This window comes from Taeniopygia guttata, chromosome 12, assembly GCF_048771995.1.
Source record: "Taeniopygia guttata chromosome 12, bTaeGut7.mat, whole genome shotgun sequence".
NCBI lineage: Eukaryota > Metazoa > Chordata > Aves > Passeriformes > Estrildidae > Taeniopygia > Taeniopygia guttata.
This window is the reverse complement of record NC_133037.1, coordinates 3,627,597-3,653,387: the sequence shown is the minus strand read 5'-3', so window position 1 is coordinate 3,653,387 and position 25,791 is coordinate 3,627,597. Positions and strand designations below refer to the sequence as shown.

The window sequence follows — 25,791 nt, the reverse complement described above, 5'->3', positions numbered from 1 at the left end:
TGATGGGTCTGATGCAACAAGACATGAAGCAGCCTGAATTGGTGTTGGCTTGCCTGTATGGGGTGACCCAGGTGGGGCAGGGAGGGCTCTTTGCCTGGCAGGGTGTAACTAACAGGCAGATTTATCCTGGTGGGTCTAATGCCAGGCCAGCCCCTTTGGGATGCAAGGAGCCTGCTCATATAAAGATTGTCAACCCTTTATTTTCTTCATTCCTTCTGGCTGTCCCTTTAGTGTCACATCTCTCAGCCAGCCAAATTCTAGGCTCGCACCTCCTATAGCACTGTGTAACAGCCTCATCAGGGAAGCAGCTCTGGGAAAATGGATGAAACACCATTCCCTGCCGGCTCTCTTCTCGCTACAGGTGGAAGAAAGATGAGCTAGCAATTTGCTGCTGGCCTGGCAAGATAGCAGTGAATTACGGCAGCTCCTGAGCCAGCTCAGCTGCGCTGGCGAGCGTTCAGGAGAGGAGAAACCCTTCCCGCAGGAGCGGAGGAGGGAAGCAGGTGTGTTATTCCATTCTGTTCACTGGATGGCGGAGATCACAGAGCTAACTCGGGCCATAAGGGCTCCTCAGCTCCTCTGAAAAGCCACATGGCCCCGAGGACAACCGATCCTCGTGCTCATGTTTGGCAAAGCAGGCTGGCTCCTGGCAGCCTGCCGTGCAGAGCCCGTCCCTGTGCTGCACCGGGGGCTCCTCTGCAAAGACACGCTCCGGACAGAGGTGCCAGGGCTGCCGAGAGGACACCACGAACCCGGCACTCCAGTCACTGCATGAATGCGAGAAACGCCTGGAAAATTGCACAAAGCACTGAACAACCCGTGGGCAATTCTCTGTCACAGTAAAACTTCGGTGCGAATGAGAAACCTAACAACTGAAAACAGCTCAGATGCACTGCTAGGAAGCAAAAAGCAGCTTCAATTATCTACCACCTATTTTTTTTTCCCCTCTCTCAGGATTTCTTTGGTCTCTGCAATAAATAACGGGCATAAACCAGGTCCAGGGGCAAATTAAGTCCTGTGTGATACAGATTGCCCTTGACACATCTTTGGGCCAAAGTCTGGCTTTGGTTCACCACTGTTAAAATGCCAGGAGTTCAGCAGAGCTGCTCTGGCCGTCTGGTGGCACGATCAGGGTCAGAGCCTGGTCCCTGCTAAATGCAGAAAGACTCTGAAACCAGCCAGAAAGATCTGCTCGAAAGATGCTCCACCAACTTTCGATTTTGGGGCTTATGCAGATTTAATTGCTACAGTTCCTGGAATAATGTGGAATTTACTGATGACTTTTAATAGAATGCTCAAAAAGGATTTCAGACGTGTCCTTCACAAGAGGCCATGAAGGAAACTCAGTACGATAATTGCATTAGCATCTCCAGTGAGCCCAGGGCCGTGCGTTGGTGCGTGCCTTACAAGGCACGCAGAGAGGCCTTGCCCTACATACACGAGGATGGCAAAATGGGAGAGAGAGGACAAGGATCTGCATCTCACTGGCCTACATTCAACTGTCCATTATATACCTGCACCAACAGCACAGGTGCATTAGCAGGTGCTCTGTGCTAGATGGGTCAAATGTGGTTTATCCAGCTCACATAACCTGCCCAGCCCACCGTGGGTCCTGTGTAACTAAACCTGGGAGTTGGTAAGCCTCTGAACGACACAGAAACATGGAGAGCATCCTGTTTGGTCCTCTTAGAGCCCTAGTCAGACCCCAAATGAGAGATTCCACTAGGAACCCAAATGTCAGGCTCCTAGTTGCAGAAGCACCTTTTCCTTAATGTTCACACGGAAAAGTTTGCCCTGTAAGGTTGTGGCAAGCCTCCTTCCCCTCCAAAACCCCCTGCCAAGTGAGGCACAGCACACCCGGATGCTGCACTGCAACAGGTGCTGCTGGACTTGCCTTGCTTGCCAGCGGGAAGTTAAAAGGCCGTTTAGTATGGCCAAATCTAGCAGAAGCACACTGGTGACAGTGACACGGGTGTATCACTAATGTGTGGCTATACTGAACCAACGCACATGCCGTAGGTACCGGTATGCGTGTATATGGGATTATACACACAAGCACGCCTGTCTTACACCTAGATACACTGTCTCCATCAGCTGCGAACGGCATCACGCTCCCCTGCTCCTTTGGAAGGGGGTGCAGGGGATCCCCGCCACGGCCGCTGGAGCCGGACACCCCACCGCACCCGCGGCTGCCCCCGAGCTCCATCCCGGCACTCTCCCCCGGCGGGAGAAGGGCAAGGCTGGGGTCCGGCTGCAGGCGGCTCCGCCCAGCCCAGCCCAGCCCAGCCCAGCCCAGCCCCGCTCCCATCCCCGCTGCGGCAGCGGGACCTCCGCGCCGCTCCGCGCCGCTGCGCGCCTGGCTCAGCCCCGCGCTCCGCAGGGGCCGGGCTGCGCGGGGGGCGGAGGAGTGGGCGGAGGGACGGAGGAGCAGCAGGAGGAGGAGGAGGGAAGGGAAAAAGGAGGGAGAGAGGGAGGGGGATTTACCCCATTGTCCTCGGCGGGAGCTGGGCAGAGCCGCCGCCGCCGCTGTGCGCAGGCTCGCCCGGCCCCTCGCCCGGCGCGGAGGAGCAGCTGCCGGCGGTAAGGGGAGGCTCCGCTGCGCATCCCAGCGCATCCCCGATGCCCCCGGGGCGGCGGCGGCGGCGGGCGCGGAGCTAGCGCGGGCGCGGGAGCCGCATGGCCCGCGGGGAGCGCGGCGGCAGCGCCCCGCCTCGCCGGGGCGGCCGGGGCGGCGGCGGCGGCAGCGCGGCGGCGGCTGCGGGCATGGGGGCGCCGGGCGGCGCGGCCCTCGGCCCCGGCGCGCTGCCGCGGCGCTGAGCCCTCAGCCCCCGGCCTGCCCGCGCGGAGGAGGAGAGGAGGAGGAGGAGGAGGAGAGGAGGAGGAAGGACCCGATGGCGAACAGCAGCGAGCTGGGGAGCAGCAGCAGCCCGCACCTGCCCAGCGCCGGCGGCCTGCTGAGCGCCTCCGGGCTGAAGCTCGCCACGCTGGGGCTGATCCTGTGCGTCAGCCTGGCCGGGAACGTGCTCTTCGCCTGGCTCATCCTCAAGGACCGGCACCTGCACCGAGCGCCCTACTACCTGCTGCTGGACCTCTGCCTGGCCGACGGGCTCCGCTCGCTCGCCTGCTTCCCCTTCGTCATGCTGTCGGTGCGCAGCGGGGCCGCCTGGCCCCACGGGCCCCTCAGCTGCAAGGTGCTGGCCTTCCTGGCCGTGCTCTTCTGCTTCCACGCCGCCTTCCTGCTCTTCTGCGTGGGGGTCACACGCTACATGGCCATCGCCCACCACCGCTTCTACGCCAAGCGCATGACGGGCTGGACCTGCCTGGCTGTGGTGTGCATGGTGTGGACCCTCTCCATGGCCATGGCCTTTCCCCCCGTCTTTGACGTGGGCACCTACAAGTTCATCCGGGAGGAGGAACAGTGCATCTTCGAGCACCGCTACGTCAAGGCCAACGACACGCTGGGCTTCATGCTCATGCTGGCGGCCGTCATCGCCGCCACCCACCTGGTCTACATCAAGCTGCTCTTCTTCATCCACGGCCACCGCAAGATGAAGCCGGCCCAGCTGGTGCCGGCCATCAGCCAGAACTGGACCTTCCACGGGCCGGGAGCCACCGGCCAAGCGGCTGCGAACTGGACGGCTGGCTTTGGCAGGGGGCCCACGCCGCCCACCCTCGTGGGCATAAGGCAGGCCACCCACAGCCAGATCAAGAGGCTGCTGGTGCTGGAGGAGTTTAAGATGGAGAAAAGGCTCTGCAAGATGTTCTACATGATCACCTTGCTCTTCCTGCTGCTCTGGTCCCCCTATATCGTGGCCTGCTACCTGCGGGTCTTCATTAAGGCCAGCTCCATCCCCCAGGTGTACCTGACCACCTCCGTCTGGATGACGTTTGCCCAGGCAGGGGTCAACCCGATCCTCTGCTTCATCTTCAACAAGGAGCTCAGGGTGTGTCTCCGAGCCCACTTCCCATGCTGCCAAAGCATCCAGAGCACCCAGGGCACCATCCTTTGCGATCTCAAGAGCTTTGGGATGTAGGGGGGCTTTTCTCTTTCTAAAAAAAAGAAAGATGGATATACATTTCCATGTTTCTGCATATGAGCTCAAGAGAGTGTGACCTGTGGGGGACATACTAAGCCACCACCCAGCACCCAAACCTTAGGCTGTAAGAAGCTATTTTATTTATTTTTCTATATTTTGCGTATGCTCTCTTCAGAACATAACAGGTTGCTGTCTATGGGAACAGGTACTTGAGCTGAACACCCCCAAACCTTAGGCAGTAAGAAGCTGTTTTTTTCTTTGTGATTGTGTGGTTTTTAAAAACAAAACAGGGCTCCGAGTTTCTGGTCTTGCTTCTAACGTTTCTAAACATGATTCCAACAGATACGGATTAAGGCCATGACATTTTTTTGTTTCCCTATTCCTGTCTGTTTTGATAAAGGCTTAACAATTTTACTCATGTAATATTTGATAAGGGCCAAGACAATTTTATACTAAAGTTATTTTTGATGACCTCAAGAGGTGTTGTTTTATTATTATTTGATTTTAAGTGAAGAACATGAAGAGGACGTTCCTAATGTGGTCAGAAGTCAGTTTTGGTGGGAGCTGTTGGGTTCATTCATTCTCAAATGGTTTGAGTATTTGAAGCCGTTAGTTATAACTTTTGCTTGACATGCAAACAGTGTAGAACTAATTTCAAATTTTCTTGTTGCACTATTAATTTGGTAATATTTCAGAACTATTTGTGAAACGTGATTTTAAAATACCAACTTTAAAAATAAGCAACTATAGCAGTTTTTAAAACCTAGATTGAAATTCATATTTTACTGCCTTTATAGGAAGTTATCTACAAACCTGGGTAATACTTGTACATTTTGACTGTTTTCTTTAATAAAATATTGAAAACCTTTACTGTATGTAATTGTTTCAGAATGGCAGCATTCTGCTTTGCTGACAAATAACTTGTGTATGTGGAAGGTTGTATGTCTTGTGTCTGAGTAGATTTCACAGCTAAGGTTATTATGGACAAGCACAATCCTTATTTGCTGTTAGATCTCAATTTAGGTGTTTATACCAATAAAAGTGACTAAAGCTATTTTTAAGAAGACTTAAATTCATGATGGGCAACAGGTTTAAATAGCACAATTCTTTGTGTCTGCTGAAACCAAATTTATGTTGTAGCTAATTGCTCCTCTGTTCATGATAGAAAAGAGTGTGTAATTGTGGATGGCTAATTTTAGTTGGCAAAGCAGTTTTTAAACGCTGTGCCTTGGTCAATACCATACTCATTTATAAACTATGGTCTTAACGGGAAGCTTACATTTATTAAGCATGGCATTTTAACTTGCTCTGTTCTGCAAAAACGTCTCTGAAAGTATTTTAACCAGTAATCTGCTGGCAGGATCCTGGCCCTAGTTCTTGGCTATCTCAGAGGAAGCTGTTCCTGAGGTGCTTCCCCTCTCTGATGGATCATGTAACATTTAACAAATGTGCTGCTGGAGCAATTCTCACACAAAGAGGCAAGGATACAAGCTCAGTTTACATGAAATCTGCATCTGCTGAGTAGTTCTGTAGAGAATAGTCCAAAACTGGTAGACATCAACTGGGAAATAGTTGTCCTGTGACTATGAAGGGAGCACAAAAGAGACGTGGCAGGTCAGAGGGCAAAGGTGGCAGCTTCACACTGAGGCAGGGAATGAAATGAGGTGGGCTCCTGGTTTGGTTTAAGTTGTTTTCCACCCCCAGCTGGGATTTGGACATCAGAAAGTCAGCATTTCCTGCAGTGCATAAGGAGTAGGTTACAATTTGAGTTTTTTGGTACAGTTGCAGTACCAATGGTGCCAGAACTGGGCTCAGAAATATGACCATGGATGGGGTATCTTTTAAAACAAAGAGAGACTTAACGACCATTTCTAAAGCTTCTAAAGCATTTTGAAAATGTACCTGGGTACAGAAGGAAAGCTGTCATACTTCAGATCACAGCAGCAGCTGGTTTTCTGTGCTAATTTTATTTTCAGGCTGGAATATAAGATGATAGCTTGGTGAGTCTTGCAGAGTAATGGAAGAGAGTTGTTTCACAAAGGCTGTGGGACAAGGCATGGATGCTGTTGCTGGGAATTGTGTTCCAAGTATACTTTATCCCCCTGATTTACTTTTAGGTCTTTTCTGCAGAGTTCCAACTTTTAGAACTTCTCTCATATATCATATTTCTCTCAGAAGCTGCCTACATAGTAGGGGCCTAGGACTGTGATCTGTAACTCAGATCTTGCCATCTTTTTCCTAATCCTGCTGGTGACCAAGCCAATATTTTCTTTCTCTTTACTCTATTAAAAATGTCTGATATTTTGGCATCCTCTCTCTCTTCCAGGCTATAAGTAGTATGGTTATGATTCTATTTAAACCACAGAGATGGGAAAATAGTTATTTTAAAACCTCCTTAAAAGCTGCAAGGACCAGATTTTTCACTTCTATAAAAAAATGAACACAAGTTGTAGAGTCAGTAGTGTACGTGGGGGATGAAAACTCACCTTTGAGTGACCTGATGGTTTTATTTAGGCTTGGCTTATCAAGCAGTGCTGCTGTATTGAATGCCAGCCTCTGTGCAGAGGCATCCCCTGATCAGTGATGCCCTCACAAGATGGGTGAGCTGGTTCTTATCTGGTGAAGATAACAGGTGCTATGCTATCACCCATCGGTGGCAGCCAGACCCAGCCTTGCTACAGCACAAGCATAAAAAAAAAAAAAAAATTATCTGTATACCATGCCTTTTGCTTGCACACAGCTTCCAGGGCTGTCTCAGGACTCCTGATATACTCTGAGGGCAAAATCACTGCTGTTTGAAGTTAATGTTTGAAGTTAATTTTACATTTTAGGTACTTGTGATGGCAGTCAGATTATGATCCAGGCTGTGGTAGTACAAAAGAGAAGGAACTCCAGTTGCTTTAATTCAGGGTTTAGATGGGTGTTGTACAATAGGGCTTAATTCCAAAAGAACTGAAACTAAGTATCAAGGACCTGGCAGAAAATTAAGGAGTATTCAGTGCCAGCACACCAAAAAACACTACTTTGCTGGCTGAGAGTGCACCAAGAAAGTATAGAAAACCAGAAAGTGCTGGAGAAACACCAGAGGATAAATATTCCTTCTGAAATCTGAGAAAATATAAGAAAGTTGCAAAAGAAAAAAAAAAAAAAAAACAAAACAAAAAGCACTTCCAAAGCACAGCATTCAAATAGCAGTCTTTAGTCTGCATATGGGGAAAGTGGGTCACAGAGATTAAATGCTTTGACCAAGATCTGAGAAGGGGCGTCGGGGAGGATAAAAACCTGCTCTGGATTAAAAAAACAAAAAGAGAGAAATATGGGAAGAATGGAATGATCACAGGGAGAGATGGTTGCTGCTGTGTGGACTGTGAGGTGTGGCTGTAAATCCTCCATCCTGCAAAAACCAGAGCACTTTCAGTCTCACTCAGAAGTGCCAAGGCCTGAGACTCAGTGGGAGCTGGGCATTAATAATTACTCCCACATGAGAAGCTATTGCTGCTTATACAAGCCCTGGGCTCTCTTGTAAGAGCTCAGAGGGTTTGAACCCCTCTCCCCATCCCCACTGACCCAAACACAAAATACTGGGGAGGTTTGGTGGGCTGCACATCGACCTGTGCTTCACCAGAATGTACATCCAGTCTCCTCTCCACCCCTCCAGGCAGCTGCATGATAGTTTCCCATATTCTGGGCACCACAAGTGCTGAGTACCACAGGAAATACCAATATCATCTCCCCCAGAGATTCTTCTCTATCTGGCTCAGAGGTCACAGCATGCTGCTTCTGCATATCTGTGGTGAGGGATTGCAGTTGTGCTGAGAGCTGCTCCAGAAAAATCTTGATTGCTGCTGGCATCTTCACTCACTCCCCAGGTATTTAACACGTTCCTTACAAACACTTCCAGTCAAAATCTTGAAGTCAGCAGAGGTTTTTAGAATAGATTTAAATGTCAGGCCAGCTTGAAAAATGACACTGGTCTGAAATCCCAGTTAGCAGCTAAGATGATCTCTGATTTACAGCACTCAGTGCCTGCAGTGCTCTGGGGTGCTTGTAGCTCTGCTCTTAGATTTAGACAGAGTTTGCTTGGAAAGGAGCTGAATGAAACATTTGGCCTCAGCCAAATGATGTTGTTGGGTAAAGGTCTCATTCAGTGGTCGTGCTGGAGGTGGAGGATGAGCAGGGGGTGCGTAGCCCACAAGCTGTCATCATTTGCTTTTCCATTACCAGCTCTGCACAGAGGAGGCAAAGCTGCCTCCCAAAATGGTGTGAAGCCAGTAGCCTCGAGGAAAAGGGCAGGAATTTGGCTCAGTCTGATAGCAACAGTTCTTTCCTGAGGCTCTACCTGGATGTGCTGCAGCTACACCTTCAGAAGGCTGCTCTCCCATATGCTGTGGGACTGCCCTGGGACACACTGTGTGCAGCTCAGAGGAGAGCAAAGCTGGCATTTTCCCTCCCTTCCCAGAAAAGGATGTGGCTGGACCTCTGCCACTCACCCCACATGGTTCAGCAGTCACCTTGCTCTTTGGAGGCACCTGCACTTGCTCGGAATTGCCAACAAAACCACCCTGAGGGAAACAGCTCCAGACAGAGTAACAGACACGTACTGGCAGAAGGCAATGCTAAGTATCACTTCATTAGCTCAGGCTGCAGATTGGATCATTCCACACAGTATCAGAATACCCCAGAAACCTTATTAGACAGTTATGCTGCTAATCAAAAAATTATTAGAAACGTGGCAGGGGGGCTGTTTTCTAATAGAGGTTTCCTAAAGTCATCATTTTTTGCACAGCTTCCTTTGTAGTTGCTCAAAACACTGCACAGGCTATAATTAACTCTTGTGATAGGAACCAGGAAGCATTTCCAATGCTATGATGTTCTTAGGCTTCAGAATATTAAAAAATATAGGACATGTTGAAAAAATGCAGTCATCTGAGAAAGACCATCCACGAAGATGGTCTCCTAAAAGCCGGTGCTGAGTCGTGCTGGGTTGGGACTGTGCCTAAGGATATCTTACCCCAAACGTCCTTTCATGCTGGTGACCTTTGATGCCGTGTCATTCCTGAAGGATTTGTGTGGAGTAAATCCTTATCCATCAGCTGTAGAACTGGTGACTGGGAGCTGATTTTCCAGCTTGACATCTGTGCCACTCTGACTTTCCCACACATCTCCAAGCCTATTTTCACTTGGTACAAGTCATTAACTGCCCCACACCTCGATGCTTTATCCCAAGAATAATTAGTTATTCACCTTTCTAATGCAGAGAACCACTGATGGCAAGAGCATTATCACGGGTGAACAATCGCTGACTACACAAGCTTTCATCACTTTAAAGTCAAGCTCAGCCTTTCATGCAAGCTGTTGCATTTCTGTATTTCTATTCATGTTTAATGACCTCAGCACTTGTACTCTGTCTTTGATCTCGAGTCATGCATGGCTGCTGTACTGTGGATCTATTTATTGGAAGGCCACTGCCTTCAGTGCCACATTTTTCTTGTCTGCTGTGACCAGGTTGATAGCACAAAGCACTTTGTGTAGGAGGCTTTCAAGTTCAAAGCTAGTCTTGCAAGGGCACAGGGAAGCTGTGAAGTCACAGCTAATTTTAGGCAGTCATCATGGCATTCATAGAGTAGGCAGAAATCAAGAGATTGCCCGGTGGAGAGAAAGCCCATCCTAAAGTTTCTGAATGTTATCTACTGGTATGTCATTAAAAAAAATAATCCTGTGTTTGTGTAAGGATGATTAACCATTGGAACAAATCACCCAGAGGGAAAGATGGATCTTCCATCTGTGAGAGGAGCGGTGTGAGCCTGCGCCTGCCCACGGCACACCTGCCCAGCCAGGGTCCCTGCACCAGGGCCTGGGGCTCAGCCCAGCACACAGGCAAGAAAAAGAACTCAGAACCACTAAACAGCACCAGAACCCTCTCTGTCTCAGAGTGATTCACTCCTTCCTTTTGCTAACTGTTTTACAACACCCATTTTATCATAGCACATAAACAGCAGTGCTTGCTTCTCTCGGAAATTTTAGCAGAGGTAGAGCTAAAATGGCTTTGTCATTAAGGAGGGAAACACAGGAAGATTCAGAGGAAGGGCTGAAGTCTGGGTGTCTTCTGACAGTAAGAGAAAGAGGAATGATTTGGTGGAATATTACTTCACTGCATCGAACCACTCAATCTGTCCCCATCTGTCACTGAGCGCTTGCAGGAGGGTGCTGGAAAGGAAATGTTGAGTAGCTTGATAGTGGAGTAAATCAACTGGGCTTTTTCCTTTTCCTTTCCTTTCCCTCCCTCATGAGGCTTTGCATGCTGACACTACACAGCAGCTCCCCCAGTGTGCTGTGCCAGGGGTGAGGGGACAGCCCCTGGGTGGCCCTGGGGCACAGAGACCAGCTCAGGGTGCCCACAGGAGCCTGTTCCAGCAGAGCCCCAGGAGACATCTGGGTGTGGAGGAAGGTGGACGAAGAAGGGAATATGTTCAGCCAAGCTGCAGTGACTACAGGGGGAGAATGTGGGCACCCAAGCCAAGGAAGCAGTGGCATCACAGGCAGGGGTAAGGCTGGAGCTGTGCTGTGAAAGCAAGGAGGGACATCTTTGGGCTGAGCATCACCAAAGGGCGCCCCAGCAGGGTGAGGGAGGCTGCAGAAACCAGGCTCTGTAGGATAGAGGGCTTGGCAATGATTTCCCTCCCCAGTAGATCCTAAATACTCAGCAGGACAGACTTTTTTTTACTGTTTGTGCAATATCTGTCTGAGCCTAAGTGCTGATGTAAACCAAATCCAAATAGTTGAAGGCTCTGTTGCAATGTGTGAAAGGCTTGTTAGCAGCTTTGGGGAGTTTAATGAAAGGGTGGGGAAGGGAGCTGGATAGGACACCACCACAGTCAGAAAATTTTGCTGTTGGATTTGAAGGGGTGAGGGACCTTTCTGTCAAGGTTTTATCCATGTGAGAAAAGAAACTGGGGAGGAAAATCTAAAAAACATACCAATTTTACAGGATGCGGTGAAACGTCTGGAAAGAGTGACAATGTTGGCAGTGCCTTTCCCTGAGCTGACCCTTCTGGTCCCATGAAGGAGGTCAGAGGTGTGCTCTGTGGCCTGGGCTCCCATGTAGCCTGGAGGAGTAAATAAAGGATGAATCCTGCACCCTCAGGAATTAATATCAGCTTTGCTGGTTTGCAAACTCCTCGCAGCAAGAGCCACATCTGCTGGTTTGTGGTGAAAGAGCCCACAAATCTCTGCATGAAATGACATGAGTGCAATCACATGTGCAAGAGAAAAAAGTAAATAAAGAAAACCCAGCCCAGCTTGCTGGCCTGGAACCAGACCATATTTTTATTCTGCATTAGTGCCTTGGGATTTACAAAGCCACATTATGTTTTGAAAGCAGATTGAATCCTTTCTGTGTGTTACGATGCTGTGGCAGAGGCACGGCACCAGAGTTTGGGAGACCTGGTGGAATTCCCAGCCTAGGAAGAGAGATACTGCCCAAGCAGTGCAGGGCAGAGCTCGACAGGGCTCCGTGGCCCACCCTTCCTGTCCCATGTGCTGGGATGCAGGGCAGTCATTGCATCCCAGGCTGGCTCAGGCTGCAGCAGTGCAGGTACAGGCTAAGTACAGCACAGCCACTTGCTTTATATGGTCTGGGAGATTTGTAAACTTCTGGGGACGAGGACATGCCTGTAACACACTGATACCTGGTGCCACAGTACAATGTTGCATCAGTCTGGGGTGCTCTGGGCACTCCTGGCACACAATTAACATGCACAGAGTTTCCCAGGTTTTGCAGAGGAGACTTCATATCCTTTTGACATTGTGCTTGCCTTCATTTCCTGCCCCACTAAGCAGCTCACACTCAGATTTTTGGGAAACCCCTGCCACAGGGGGTTTTACACCTCTCCTCTGTGGTGACATTGCTCTTTCCTCCTCAGCTGCACACTTTGCTGTCACCATTGTACTCCTTGTCACAGAACAACCCGCCATCCATCCTCCTCCCTTCAGTGCTCCAGGACTACTCAGCTTCAGCTTTTCACATCCAGCCTTTCCCAGCCCTGATGACCAGGCAGAGTGACCCAAAGGCTGCCACCATCCTCCAAGGCAGACATGCCACACGGGGTAACCTGCCCTGCCAAATCCTTGGAATGTGTCCTGCTGCACTGGGCTAGGTCTGCCTGCACACAAGACTCTCCTTGAGAGACCACAGGTGATTTGCTGATGTGCATTAAACTCATCTCCATTCCTGTGCTCAGAATTATTGATCAGTTTAATGGCTGCACCCCTGCTGGTATGCCATTTCATATCTACATAATAGAGAAAGGCACATTGATTTTGCTGTTATCAAAATCCTCTTGCATTTGCACAGTCTAGTCTCTTCCTGCAATTTTCTAATTCCTTCTGGAAAACATGTTACACAATGGCAGGATCAAACTCCTGAGACATCTTGTTTAAATCAAGGGATTCTTAGCACCTTCTGCTTCTTTTGAATATCCATCTGTGCAGAAAGAACAAATCCTGGAGCTGTTGGGGTAGGGGAAGGTGCTGGCAAGGACCTTGGTCTGAGGTCACACTTGCTGCTATCATCCTTTGGTTTGGTGGATTGTGCTGATGGAGAAAATGAGCTCAGTCCCTCTTGACAAGGAATGTTACATGACCTTCAAGCACACTAGAGCTTTGGGGTCACAACAAGACCACTGTTTCCTGTTTTCAAACTACTGTTTGACTAGCACTACAACTAACAATACCAACAATAATCACTTCTCTTACCTTAAAGCATTCTCCATAGAGGTATGCATTATTACCTTTTATCTTCCCAAACACCACGATGAATTACAGCCAGTTCATCTCCTTTCAGTTACTAGTTCTGTAAAACCAGTATTTGGTTAGGGTGACCTGACTCTTCTGTATGGACTCACTCAGATTTTAATCCCCCCCTTGCTGCACAACTAGAATAATTTACTTTTGTGTCACCACTGTAACACACTGAATTTTCCAGGGGTGAACGGTGGGCAGGAGGATGCAGATGAAGCTGAGTTTCAGCTGGGCTTGCTGGTGCTCAGCAGCAGAGCCTTCTCTGCAGGCCCCCAGGCTCACAAGTGTGTGCTGGCTCAGCCAGCTGTGCACCCTCAAACCCCAAACACCTTGCTTCCCCTTTCCTAATAAGCACCTAATCAAATTAAAGCAGCAGCTCATTATATGTGGTGGTGCCTTTTCCTGCAAGGCTTCTCTGCTAGCCCAAAATCTGGCAATAAATATGGAAATGCCTCCAGTGTGGTGGGATATCAACATTATTCTATAGCATTTCTGTAATATCAATATTCATATAATATTAAAAATTAATGCACACGTTTCTATTAATAATTAAATTACTGCAATATTAATAAAGTTAAAACACACGTTGGCACAGATCTAAGTGCAGTGAATAAAGGGAAGTGTTTAAATCAGCTTCTCTCTTCACAAGCTGTGTGGGGAATGAGGCTTTTCCCCTGCACCAAGGAGGTTCCAGGGCTGCACAAGTTCTGTTCTATTTTCTCATCTAATTTCTCCTGCAAAGCTTGTCCCCTTCCTTCCTTCCTTCAAGGCAGGTGAGGAAGCTGTCCCTGCCCTGAGATAATTTCCAGGCTGATTCTGGGGCAAACTGAACAGTACAGAGAACTGCAGAAACTTTTAGTGGCAGGGTTGGCTTGAGGCTGGCCGCCTTTTCTGTGGGTCACCCTGAGTAATTTACTGTGCTCCTCAAGACAAAATCTGGCTCCAGGGAAAAGCAGAGAGGACTGCAGGGCCATTTGGAAATACTTGTGGTCACTGGTTTGCCTATTATCAGTGTAAAGCAAAGGTAAAGGGTGCCCTCCCAGCCCCTTCTACTGCAAACAGAAATTAAAGGGACTTTGCAGGTGTGCTTGGGAGAGGAAATCTCCCTGAGGATGAGAGAAAAGATAATTGATTAGGGCAGAGTTTAGGAAATAATGGGGATGCAAAAGTTTAATCTTCCTTCCAGAATGATTCTCTCAAATCAACTAACCTCCATTGTGAATGTCAATTAATGGAAATTCAATTACTAAAAGGAGAATCGTAATAATTATTGCCAAGTGAATATAGTGGGGATGTAGGACAGTGAGGTTTTGCCTTTATCTCTCCTACATCAGCAGGGAAGGTGTGGAGAAGCCTCTCAAGGACAAGGATGGGATAATGCATGTCTCAAAGCTGCACCATCCCAATACCCTGTCCAGGGGTGTCTGCAGGACACAGGAATTTCCACCTGCTAAAGATGGTGTGAACTTTGAACTCCTGTAATTGGGGCTGTTCTCATTACCCAGATAAATGCTTAATCCCACAAGTTAATTGGCACAAATTACAGCTATAAAGTTGCTCTGCTCTTGCCTGATAAACTCTCCTAGGATTTGGCAGGTCTGAGGCAGTCCTTAGGTATAACTGTCCACTCTTTTACAATGATAGAAGCCAGGGCTGCTGCCTCCAGCGGGGTCACTGGTGAATTAGGCCAGCAGGAGATGAGGAGCAGGGCTCCTGTTTCCTCTTGTGGTTCATCTGTTATGCTCTTATTTTTAAAAATTGAGCAAGAGATGGGACACATGCATATTTGGACTGCTCCTATTTTTCTTCTTGATTTTGTGTAAATTGAAGTCCATGGTATTGAGTGTCTTTTATGGGGACAGGCATGGACAGAAAAGCAACCCCCACACTTCCAGCGTGTTCCTCCTGTGCAAACCCAGCCTTTGGGGGTGCACAGGGTATTTGGGGAGTCCCCCTGTTTAGTGACAATGGTAGAATCAGGCTTGGGGATTGGTTTTAAATCCAGGTGATGGGAATTTCTGTGGTGCTGGCATGTCACTTTGAACTCAATAAATGACTTAGCCTTTCACCAGCCCTTTGGGTTAGTGCTGAGCCCCTCTGAGACTTCAGATATAATACAGGCACTTTGTACCTGATCACATTAATGCAAACCAGATGTAAAATTACCCTTCAGTGGCACTTCAGTCCTTTTTTTTTTTTTTTTTTTTTCTGTCACCACTTGCACAGCTGCAGTATCACCACTGCAAAAGGGGAGGCAAAATTCAGAGGCACTGGAGTGGATACCCTGGGGATGGGCTGTCTTCAGCCAGGAGGATACAATCTCTCTAAAGACTTTTATTTCCCTAACATGCAGAATCCGTGAGGATCTGGCAATACCTAATCCAGTTATTCTTTTCTGCCCCTCAAGGAAGGTTGTGGAGTACAGCAGAAGGTACCTGGTAACTCACAGGGATTTTTCTCCTCTCAGTTTTGCAGGTCTGGCCTTGACACAGTGTGCTCACTTCTCCAAGCCGCCCCCCATCTCCACCAGCAGCAAAGCACTGATTGTTGAAAGATGAATGACTTCACTTTTCCAGTTCCAGCATATGTTTGCATGTCTGAGAGCAAGAAACATGTGAATCTCACACAAACTGTTGGAATTCCAGCTCTGGGGACTGACAAGTAAATATGAAGTCACACAGTATTTCATAGAAAACCCACAAATCTTATGTTTGCTGGGCTAAAGTTGATCCTTTGAGGCACGAGCCAAGAAAAACCTCTCGTATTATTTACACCAAGATTCCTCCAAATTCTGAGACTGCAGCTTGATTGAGGAATTCATGCCTTGTAAACTACAAGTTTCCCCTGAAGCAGCCAGAGGCACATAATCTTTTGCTAAGCTATCCATAAGGAGCTCTGCTAGCTTGGGTGAATCAAGTGTGGGATAACAGATTACACTGAATAAAAATGAAAAACCACAATGACAAAATAATGTTATAATATTAAAATAAATCAAATCATACACTGCCATTATTCTGATACAGAATTTTTGCACAGCAAATTTGATACATATACAAGAAGTCAGGCAGCCCATTACAATAAACTTCAGGGTTCCTTTTTTCTTTAATATAAACTACATCTTAATACATAGTTTGAGATGACCAGGTAGTTTTACACCAATTCAAGTAACAACAACTTCTCATCTTAGAACACTAAAATAACAAAATCTTTTAATGCTCTGAATACTGAAATGTTTTGTTTACACTTGCCACTTTTTAAAAGTGTAAAAACTACATCTATTGGTTAAACCTTTACCCTAGAGGTGCGCCTAACTTACAAATAAAATTATATTAATAAAGATATGAAATGCAATATAAATACAGTTCTTTTGGCAATTGTCATATGCTTCACACTATGCAGTTATCCAACTCCCAGTTCAATTCAGGTATTCCAAAGTGTAAAGATGTGGCCAAATTTTTCCAAAACTGGCAATAAACTCGGATTTTTTCATTCTGGGGTTAAACTAGAACCATGAAGCCCACAAAATGATTCAGGAATGGTACAGCCCCTGCCCTCAGAAAGAGTTTTGCTCTAGTACATGTTGTTTGGCTACCCCAAAATGAAATCATCCTCCACTGCGAGTCCCTCCTGAAAACCTTGGCCACAGCAGCAGTGTCTCGTCTCCAGCTGATGTTGGTGAGGCAGGAAAGTGTGGTGAAGGGTTTCCCCTGGCAAGTTCCCTTTTTTTTTTTTTTGTCATAACAACGAGAGAACGAAAATACTGAGCGGCTCTTTCTAGTGCAGAACAGTTCCTGCTAAAAAAAGACGTCTTCTTTTCTGAAGTCTGGTAAACACCTGAATCTGCTGTGAGGAGTCCTGAGGCAGGCCAGGCCCGGGAGGCACGGGCAGGTGTGGTGCATCCTCCGCCCGGAGAAGGGCACCTGGGGACAGAGCAAGGACATCACTGCTGTTGGCATGGTTATTTTTTCCTTTTCACAACTGCTGGCGTACATTTCTTGAGTTTTATTTGCAGCATCAGCCCCATTACATGGCTGAGACAATGGAGAGATGGCAAAAGCTCATGTACAGCCAGCAGCAAATGAAGATATCTCTGTTACAGAGCATTTAAAAACTTTTTAGCTAATAGTATATTTATTATTTCCCACAATCAGTGGCAGGGAGAGGCACGGCACTGGTGGCTTGGGGGATGAAATGGGAGGAATAATGGGGATATGGAGAATGCTGCCCAGCTCCCTCCCTTCACAGCCAGAGTTCCCCACGAGCTGCAGCACAGAGCAGTTGGCAAAGGCATCTGCACACCCTGGTCCAGCCATGGGTAAAAGCAGGATGTTAACAGTCATGTTGCTGTGTAGATCTACATCTGTGACACATGTTCTCCATTTACTCCCATTTCATAAAGGAGTTTGTTGTGAAACTACACTGGCCTTTAACATCACATTTTGGGTGCCACTGTGCAGGGCTTTCTGTGTGTCCCAAATCCTGCCTTGTCACACAGCACAGACCCTTGGGATCCCGTGGTAATCAGGCTGGAAGGGACCTCTGGAGGTCACCCTGCCTGACCTCCCTGTGAGCAGGATCCTTTTCACCACAGGGCAGAGAGTTCTCATTTCATCCCACCCTCTTCCAGCCTCATTGTGCTGCAGGGAACACATATGGAGTTCATTAGAGAAATTTAATTGTGCCATGACATGCACACGCACTGACAATCTTCAACAACTTGGTCACAAGCTCTGTCTCTTACAGGAGCCAAAAAGGACAGCCCAGTGGGAAGTGTCTGGGAGCTGTGCATTCCCTGAGATTTCCTTGGATGCAGCAAAGGAGGCACAGAGATAGAAAGCCCCTGCTACCAGCCAGGCAGGCAGCCCTAATTCCCTCACTTCCAGATTTCTGTGTGGTTGAAGCCTACAATTTTAATATTCCAAGATTTTCTTGTGTCGGTGAACAAATTTTGTCTTTAAGGAAGTCCCACTCAGTCTTCCATGCATGGTGCCAAGCACCAGCCTGACTCCAGTGGCACCCTAGGGACAGAGGGCTCACACTCCCTGCAGTGCCCTGGCCAGCACCAGCCTCCTGCCCAGCACCCTCTGAAGAGCAGCCCCAGGCCAAGGGATGTCAGGGGTTTCCCTGTGCCACCCACCTCTGTTCCAGTGTGAGCAGAGAGGCAACAAAACTCCCACACCTGCCGGGGACTCCCCGTGGGAATCATCCCTTTGGGTGCCCCCACGCAGCACTGCAGCCAAAGCCCAAACCTGAGCTCTCAGCCTTCTGACAGCCCAGGTGATTTATTCAAAACATTCCACTTGCTGCAAGGAAATGTTCCTTTCAGCAGGACTCCCATGCTGCCAAACCTCACCTGCCTGCAAACCCTGCCTGGCCCTGCCTCAGAGCCAGCCTCGAAATTCCAGCTGGGACTGCTAATGGCATCAGTCCAGCAGCATCTAGTTGTTGAGAAGGAAACTAAAAGGTGGAACCCCAGCTGCCAGCCATCTCCTCCAGTTATCTCCTGGCTCCTCTGGATGTCCCTGAGGTGCCATGGCCAGGGTGCTGCCTGCTTTTGACCTATCCTGCAGGTAAATGAAAAGTTTTGGTGGTCAGGGCACCCAGCTGCTCCCTACACAAGTATTTACAAGAGAGGAACCACTGAGATAACCCTCCATCCTTAAAATAACCTCATTTCATGTTCTCCAGAAAATCAATTTGGTTTGTGTTTCTCAGGAAGATCAGTGGAGAAATTAAAATTAACCTCATAAAGCTTATAAACATCAGTGACTTAGTGGATGGGGTGGACAGGCATTTACTCTGATTGTAATTATGCAGGCAATCAGCTTGAAATATATCAGACAGTTTAAATTATTGCCCAATAACAATAAGCTCATAAAACCCTCCAGAAGACAATTTCTCTTATTCTAATTCCTGGTAATGGAAAGAGCCCTTACAAGAAGAACCTGCCACATTACATAGTAAAAATGATCATTTGGTCCCCAATATCACAGCAGAAGTTTTAAAAATTGAACTGCAATAAAGTAGAGCCTGAAACTTCCTAAACCTGAGAAAATAAACTGTAGATACTGAGCTGAGAAGCCAGGCCTTGGAGGAAACAGTGAGAGAGGCAGCTAACTAGCTGCACATTTATGATCTGAATTTATTGCCTTGTATCTTCCACTTGTGATGACTCTTGGGCTGTGCTTTTCCCTGAGGATGAGTCTGAAGATCATCAGGTTCTCAAGCTCCCTGGTAACATCCTATTCAGTCTTTTGTGTTTTAAATAAGCAGCTTTTTTCCATACTGCATAACAAATTCATAATTACATAGCCTTAAATAAATGCACTTGTTAAAATCATTGTGTTAATAATACAGTGTAAGTGTATGTATGTATGCATACATATATACTTAAAATTAATAGGTAGAACAGAAACAAAAAGAGCCTGTGGGGACTTTTCTCAAGTCCAAATGTGTGCCAACACTTTCTCAACGCATCAACTGGTGACATTTTTATGCTTGTGACAGGATTTTGTCCACTGCCACTGGGGTTGGTGGCACTTGCTGTGCTCCTGCTCACACCACAAGGATTGGCAGGGCAGGGCTTGGGAACTGCCAAGGCTGTTCCGGATCACGTAACAAAACAAAGCAGCAACAAGAAACTAATAAGGAAACAATCTGGGAAGCGTGTAGTGCTTTCATCCTCTGATTCTCTTCAGCATAATTCTGACAGTAATGCACTTCCTTACGTAGGTACCTTCATCTCTGCTCCCATACAGATGCAGGTGGCTGGGTACTGTAAGGAGCAGGAAGTTTCCCTGCCTTCCCACCACCTCTGGGTTTTGTGACGTGTGACATACAGCTCAGGACATTCCCCCAGTCCCACAGCCCCTCCAGCATGGTGAGGTACTCACCCTGTGGCTCAGGGGGTGGCACTCATCTCCCAGGTTTCCCATCGGGGTGCACATCCTCAGGCTGCGGATCCAGAGGCTGACGGCGCAGCACATCCCCCTCCCGCACTGCTGGTCCCGCTCGCAGGCCTGGAGGTCAACACAGCAGCCAGAAAATTAAATGAACAATAAATGTAGGCCAGAAATAGGACAGATCAGGTGCTCAGGAGCTGCCTCTGGCACCCCTAAGTTATCCTGGCTCATTAAGGCTGAATAATAAGATTTAAGGCTGATTTGCAATACTTGTGTCTCCCATGGATTAGAACATGCAGGCTCCTGGTACATTTTGGAGTTGAGACCAGGTTGTTTAAAGCCAGGGCCACACACAGAGCTGCTCTGGGCCAAATCCAGGACTGTCAGTGATTTACAGTCCAAAATTCTGAGCACTGACAGACCGTGGCATGTGCCACTCGCTTTCCCAGCTCCCAGGCAGGAGCAAAGACCAACCACACCAAACTTGTCACCAAAAGAGTCACCAAACCAGTCCTACAGAGAAGCTAAAATAGGAAATCACCCATTAATTTAATGCCTTCTAGGTAACTATTCCTTCTAACTTCACATGGTAATATCATGGTTGTGAGTGCCCTTGCAAGACTGCATGAGAGTTTTGTTAGAGAAGTCCAAGTGGAAGTAGCTAAAACACAAGTTTAAATATGGATTCTGAGGTTGTTGTCTAGAATTACACATAGCTAAAAGAGGTCTTAAGAAAAGCTTTGCATAAGTGTCCACATCCAAAAAAAAGAAAAAAAAAATGATGCTGTGGTAGCATTCCCCTTCACGGAAGGCAAAAAAAATATTTTAGCCACTTACTTACAGCTTAGACAAGCAAAAACCAAAATGCAGACTAGTGGATATGTTTTAAAACCCACAAACCATGAAGAGCAATTGACATATTAGGGTTTGAAAACAAACTCCTGTACATCTTTCAGTTATTTTTTAATCAAAAGCTTATATAGATTTAATGCAAAAACCAGTCTGCTTTCTCCGGTGAGAAATGCCATCAGTTAAAAGTTCTGCTTACATCTCAATGTAAGCTTGATTAACTCACTGCTCTGGATGTCTGGCAGCAGCAGTGAGAGATGGAAGGCACTGGTCAGCACTACGTAAATGGGAAACTCATAAAAACATACGTAAATGTTGATAACAGCTCTGGGGAAGGCACATTCCCAGAGTAAACATGCTCTTGAGGGAAAAACTCACTGATCTTACCTTGGGATTTACATGATAAATGGCTTTAGACTGTACTCACTGGGTAAATATTGCACTAACCAGCAGAAGCCAGATCAAAATACATGTGTAAAGATCAGTCAGTGGTTTAGGAAGAAGCTGTTGCATTAGGATCATTATTAAATAGTGTGTGTGACCCAAACAGCTCCTAAACACAGAGCTCTGTGCTGCAGGTAAGCCCAAACACAGAGCATTTGCCTGTTAAAACTAATATGGTCATAAAACTACAATTCCAGCCTGCCAGGTAGATAATACTCACTTTCTGACCTCTCTTAAAAAAAAATTTAAAAAGCACTTTAATTATATTATTTTGCCTTAGTCACAAATAAAAATGCAGGTCCAATAATTTTGGCTACCCCCAGCACAGCAGTGTCCACTGCCCAGCTGGAGTCACAGGCTCTCCTGTTTCTCACCTGCCAGCTCCTGACTCCCTTTTGTTCTCAGTTATATATCTCAAACTCCATCCATCTCTGTGGGACTGGTCCTGGGGTGAAATACTACTCAGCTGAAAAACCAATCTGGGTGTGTTCTGCCAAGCAAGAGCCTTGAACGTCCAGGCTGAACAATTCCTGGCCTCACACACACATATTTACATCTGGCAGAACTTTTAAGGCTCCCTTTCCAAAAATGTATGACAAGTTTTGAAAATATTCAACCCAAGTGTTCCTGCCCACACCTTATCTGTAATGTGTAATTCCTGCTGCTACTCCTAAACTTCCCCAAGCACCACATGAGCACCTCATTTAAACACAGATTTCTGGAAGATCAGCCCAAAAATATGTCCCAGGTGAAATGCCAGTTGCAAAGGCAACAGGTGTCAGCACAAGAACAACCACTGAATTGAGGAAAGTTTGAAACAAGTCCTTAAATTGCAAAGGAAAAACACCTTTCAGGCTCAGGGATTGGGGAACACCTACGTCAACTCTCATCTGAGATTTGCCCGTTCATCAAAAGCCAAAAATGCATCAAAGTGGTTCAAGCAGAAATGCTCTGCAATAGTTAATAGAGCAACATTTTCTAGTTCTAATCTATTTTTACTTTTTGAATCTACGTTGTACTTGATCTGTTATTCAATGCCTCACAATTACTTTATTTAATGGATTTAATTATGCTTTAAAGGTGTAGGCACAAATCTAATAACATATAAACTGCTCTTCTGTTGCTGGAAATGTTTTGAAATCCTCAAATATTAAAAAATTCCTTCACATTCTCTGCTCTAAAAAAAAACAATCAGTGCTGGGAACTGGGAACTGATCTAACTTCCAGAGATAATGCCCATGATCTGTTTCATGGACTTCAGGGGTCCAGACAGGGAGCCTGGACAGCCACAGAGAAATCCACTGCTGTGAGTGCAACTTCTGACAGTTACAAAAGACATGTGAGCTCTCAAAGGAATGCAAATGCTGAGCTATTAATCCAAAGCAAACACTTAAAAAATCATTTAACTAAAAAGTGATGCAATGCTTTTGGTTAAATAACGTCTTCAGGAAAAAAAGTATTTTCACAACCAGAGTAAATCTTGAGCCTAAAAACAACAACAGAGACTTGTTTGCAAGGGGTGGCTATTGAGGGGAAAAAGCAGCACAGTCATAGACAAAGGGGAAAAAAAGGAGAACAGTTTTCTGAGGGTTGTAATCCTGCTCTGTACACAGAGGGGCTGGAGGAACTTGGGGTGCACAGTGGGCAGTGCAATACCCTGAGCCAGACCCTCTCAGAGCAGGTTTGGGGACAGCTGGGGCTGCATGTGGGGAGATGGGAGACAGCTCCAGCCCTGGAAAAGCAGCAGGAATCTCTGCATGCTCCCGGACCAGCCTGGAGATCCCCTCTCCATGCCGAGTCCAGCCATCCTTCACCCCAGAGGAACACACCCCACGTTGTGGCATCCCCCCACTTCAGAGACGCACGAGTCCTGGCATTGCCCACCGCAGAGAGTGACACATCCTGGCACACTGACCGCAGGGACCCCCAGGCTCTGATACCACTGAACCCAGCCCGACCCGCAGCTCCGGGCATCCCTCATCCCTGGAGATGCCCCGTCCGCTATCACTTATCCCAGACGGACCCCCAAGTCCTGTCACCTCTCATCACCTGGCTCTGCTTTCCCTCCCACGTCCTCTTTATCACTTATCCCAACTCCGGCCATCCGTCACCGCGCTCCACACCGCTCCGTCCTGGCTTGGCTGAGTGCGGACAGACCCTGAGTCCCACCAGGGCGCACCCGGAGACCAGCCCCGGGCATCCCGCAGGGCAGAGCGCTCCGCTCTCCCCGGGCATCCCGCACGGCAGAGCGCTCCCCTCTCCCCGAGCATCCCGCAGGGCAGAGCTCTTTCTTCTCTCCGGGCATCCCGCAGGGCAGAGCGCTCCTCTCTCCCCGGGCATCCCGCACGGCAGAGCGCTCCCCTCTCCCCGAGCATCCCGCAGGGCAGAGCTCTTTCTTCTCCCCGGGCATCCCGCAGGGCAGAGCGCTCCTCTCTCCCCGGGCATCCCGCAGGGCAGAGCGCTCCCCTGTCCCCGGGCATCCCGCACAGCAGAGCGCTCCTCTCTCCCCGGGCATCCCGCAGGGCAGAGCGCTCCCCTGTCCCCGGGCATCCCGCACAGCAGAGCGCTCCTCTCTCCCCGGGCATCCCGCAGGGCAGAGCGCTCCCCTTTCTTCGGGCATCCCGCAGGGCAGAGCGCTCCCCTTTCTCCGGGCATCCCGCAGGGCAGAGCGCTCCGCTTTCCCCGGGCATCCCGCAGGGCAGAGCAGTCCGCTCTCTCCGGGCATCCCGCAGGGCAGAGCGCTCCGCTCTCCCCATCCCGCACGGCAGAGCGCTCCGCTCTCCCCGGGCACCCCTTATCCCGCTCTCACTCCCCGCGAACAAACCCCGGCTCCCATCCCCGCGGCGGAGCGCTCCGTCCTCCCGTCCCTCCCTCGGCCCGTGCCGGTGCCGGGTCCCGTCGGTGCCGTCGGTGCCGAGCGGCGGCGCTCACCCCGGTGATGACGGCGGCGTGCCCCGCGGGCAGAAGCAGCAGCAGCAGCAGCAGCAGCAGCACCGGCAGCATCAGCAGCGGCGGCGGCGGCGGAGCTCCGCGCAGGCTCCGCATGGTGCGGTGCCGCGGCCCCGGCGCTGCCCGCGGGCGCGGAGCGGCGCAGCGGAGCCGGGCTCGGAGCGGGGCTGGGAGCGGGGCTCGGAGCGGGGCTCGGAACGGGGCTGGGAGCGGGGCTCGGAGCCGCCCCGGCGTTATAAAGCCGGGGCTGAGTCACCCCCGCCCGGCAGCGCCGCGGCCGCGCACTCACCGCGCCCAGGTGCGCGGCTGCGGGCAGCGGGGAGGGGTGGGGACATCCCACAGCCTGCCGGGGACATCAGGGCTGGGGGACCTGGGCTTAGGGGGTCACATCGCACAGCAGCGCTGGGGGAACTTCCCAGGGCTTAGGGGGCTGGGGTCGTCCCAGGGCTGGCTGGGGTACACCCTGTAGCAGGTATGAGATGTCCCTCAGGAGGGCTAGGGGTTCATCCCGAGGCTGGCCATGGACATCCCACAGCAGATTAGGGAGCAGGGAGGCTTCCAACAGTAGTTTAGAGGGGAAACATCCCACAGCGTTTTGGGGACATCATGCAATGAGTTGGGAGCATCCCACAGCAAGTCAGAGCACACCCCACAGTGGGGCAGTGGTAACCTACAGCCACTGGAGCCAGCAGGGACCCATGTCCCTGTTCCCTCTGCTCCCTGGCCAGCAGCAGAGCCAGACCCAATGTCACCCCTGCTCCCTCTGTGAACAGAAAGCACCTGTAGACCTCAGCCCAGCCTATGCTGACACCTGGCAGAGCTGTGGGCCTGGCCATGCGGGGACATGCAGGCTCTGTTCATCTTGTCTGACACAGAGCAGCATCAAAAGTACCCCAGAGCCTGAGTAAGAATTGGACCAATCCTAATTCCTGCTGGAAGCCCAGAAGCCCTTTGAATTCCTGTTCTCCTGTGCTTCTCCCCTCCTTGCTGCGGGCAGTCCTTGCCTCTGCCAAAGCCCTCCTGGCTCCCATGGCACCCAGGGGCACAAGAGGAAAACAGCTCCCTACTTCAGCAGGGCTGGCTCCCACCAAAGATCCATGGGAAGATGGGGAGAAGAGGGAGCACTGGGAGCAGAGAGCCCCATTCCAGAAGCTGTGCCCTACTGGCCCCTTCCAGCACAAATGGCAGGCCATGCTCTCGTGGTTTCAGTGAGCACCTGTTTCTACATGCACACCACTGAAATTCTGCACAAACCAAGGCCTAACCACTAATGGTGGTACCTTTGGGCACCTCCGTCCTCTATGAGAGACGGGCATCCTAAAACACGTGCAGCACTTCCTTCTCATTTTCTCTCACTCCTTTTCTTCTCTATGTTCCTTACTTTTACAGCTCTTTATGCTTCTTTTTGACTTTCTCCTCCCTTTTTACTCCTTTTTTATCCCTTTTCCTTCCTCTCAGTTCCTACTTCCACCTCTCTGTGCCCTTTATCCTACTCCTCTCCTCCAGCGTGTCCCGTTCAACAAGTAGCTCCCGTTTCTGCCTGATTTTTCAACTTATATTTTTGTTCCAAGAGGGAAGGCCGAGCCTTTGCAGAGCCCACATTTCCTGGAGCTCTCAGCCAGCCTGGTTCCTTGGCTGAGGGGAGTGTGAGCGCGGCTGAAGGGGAGCAGGAGTGCACAGTGTCTCTCGCACGCTCGTGTTCCGTTCAGTCCCGGGCAGGAGCTGTCACATCGATTCCTTGGCAGCCTCCCCTCGGGGGTTCCATCTGTCTGGAGGTGTTTTCATTACAAACGTGGCCTTTTTGGCTGCTT

General features: G+C 49.1%; 2 protein-coding genes across 2 annotated transcripts; one reads left to right on the top strand and one right to left on the bottom strand.

The window, feature by feature from the left end:
- Nucleotides 1–1,935: 1,935 nt before the first annotated feature.
- GPR27 (G protein-coupled receptor 27) lies at nt 1,936–5,091 on the top strand. Its single transcript, XM_012573317.5, has one exon. The coding sequence runs from the start codon at nt 2,028–2,030 to the stop codon at nt 4,032–4,034; it is 2,007 nt and encodes a 668-aa protein (XP_012428771.3). The 5' UTR covers nt 1,936–2,027; the 3' UTR covers nt 4,035–5,091.
- A 10,705-nt stretch (nt 5,092–15,796) lies between these two features.
- On the bottom strand, nt 15,797–24,207 carry PROK2 (prokineticin 2). The gene is made up of 3 exons (XM_030283244.4): nt 23,963–24,207; nt 19,730–19,855; nt 15,797–16,756 (listed from the first exon to the last, which is right to left on the bottom strand). Exons 1-3 carry the CDS (start codon nt 24,074–24,076, stop codon nt 16,631–16,633), a joined length of 366 nt encoding a protein of 121 aa, XP_030139104.4. The 5' UTR covers nt 24,077–24,207; the 3' UTR covers nt 15,797–16,630.
- Between the last annotated feature and the right edge of the window lie 1,584 nt (nt 24,208–25,791).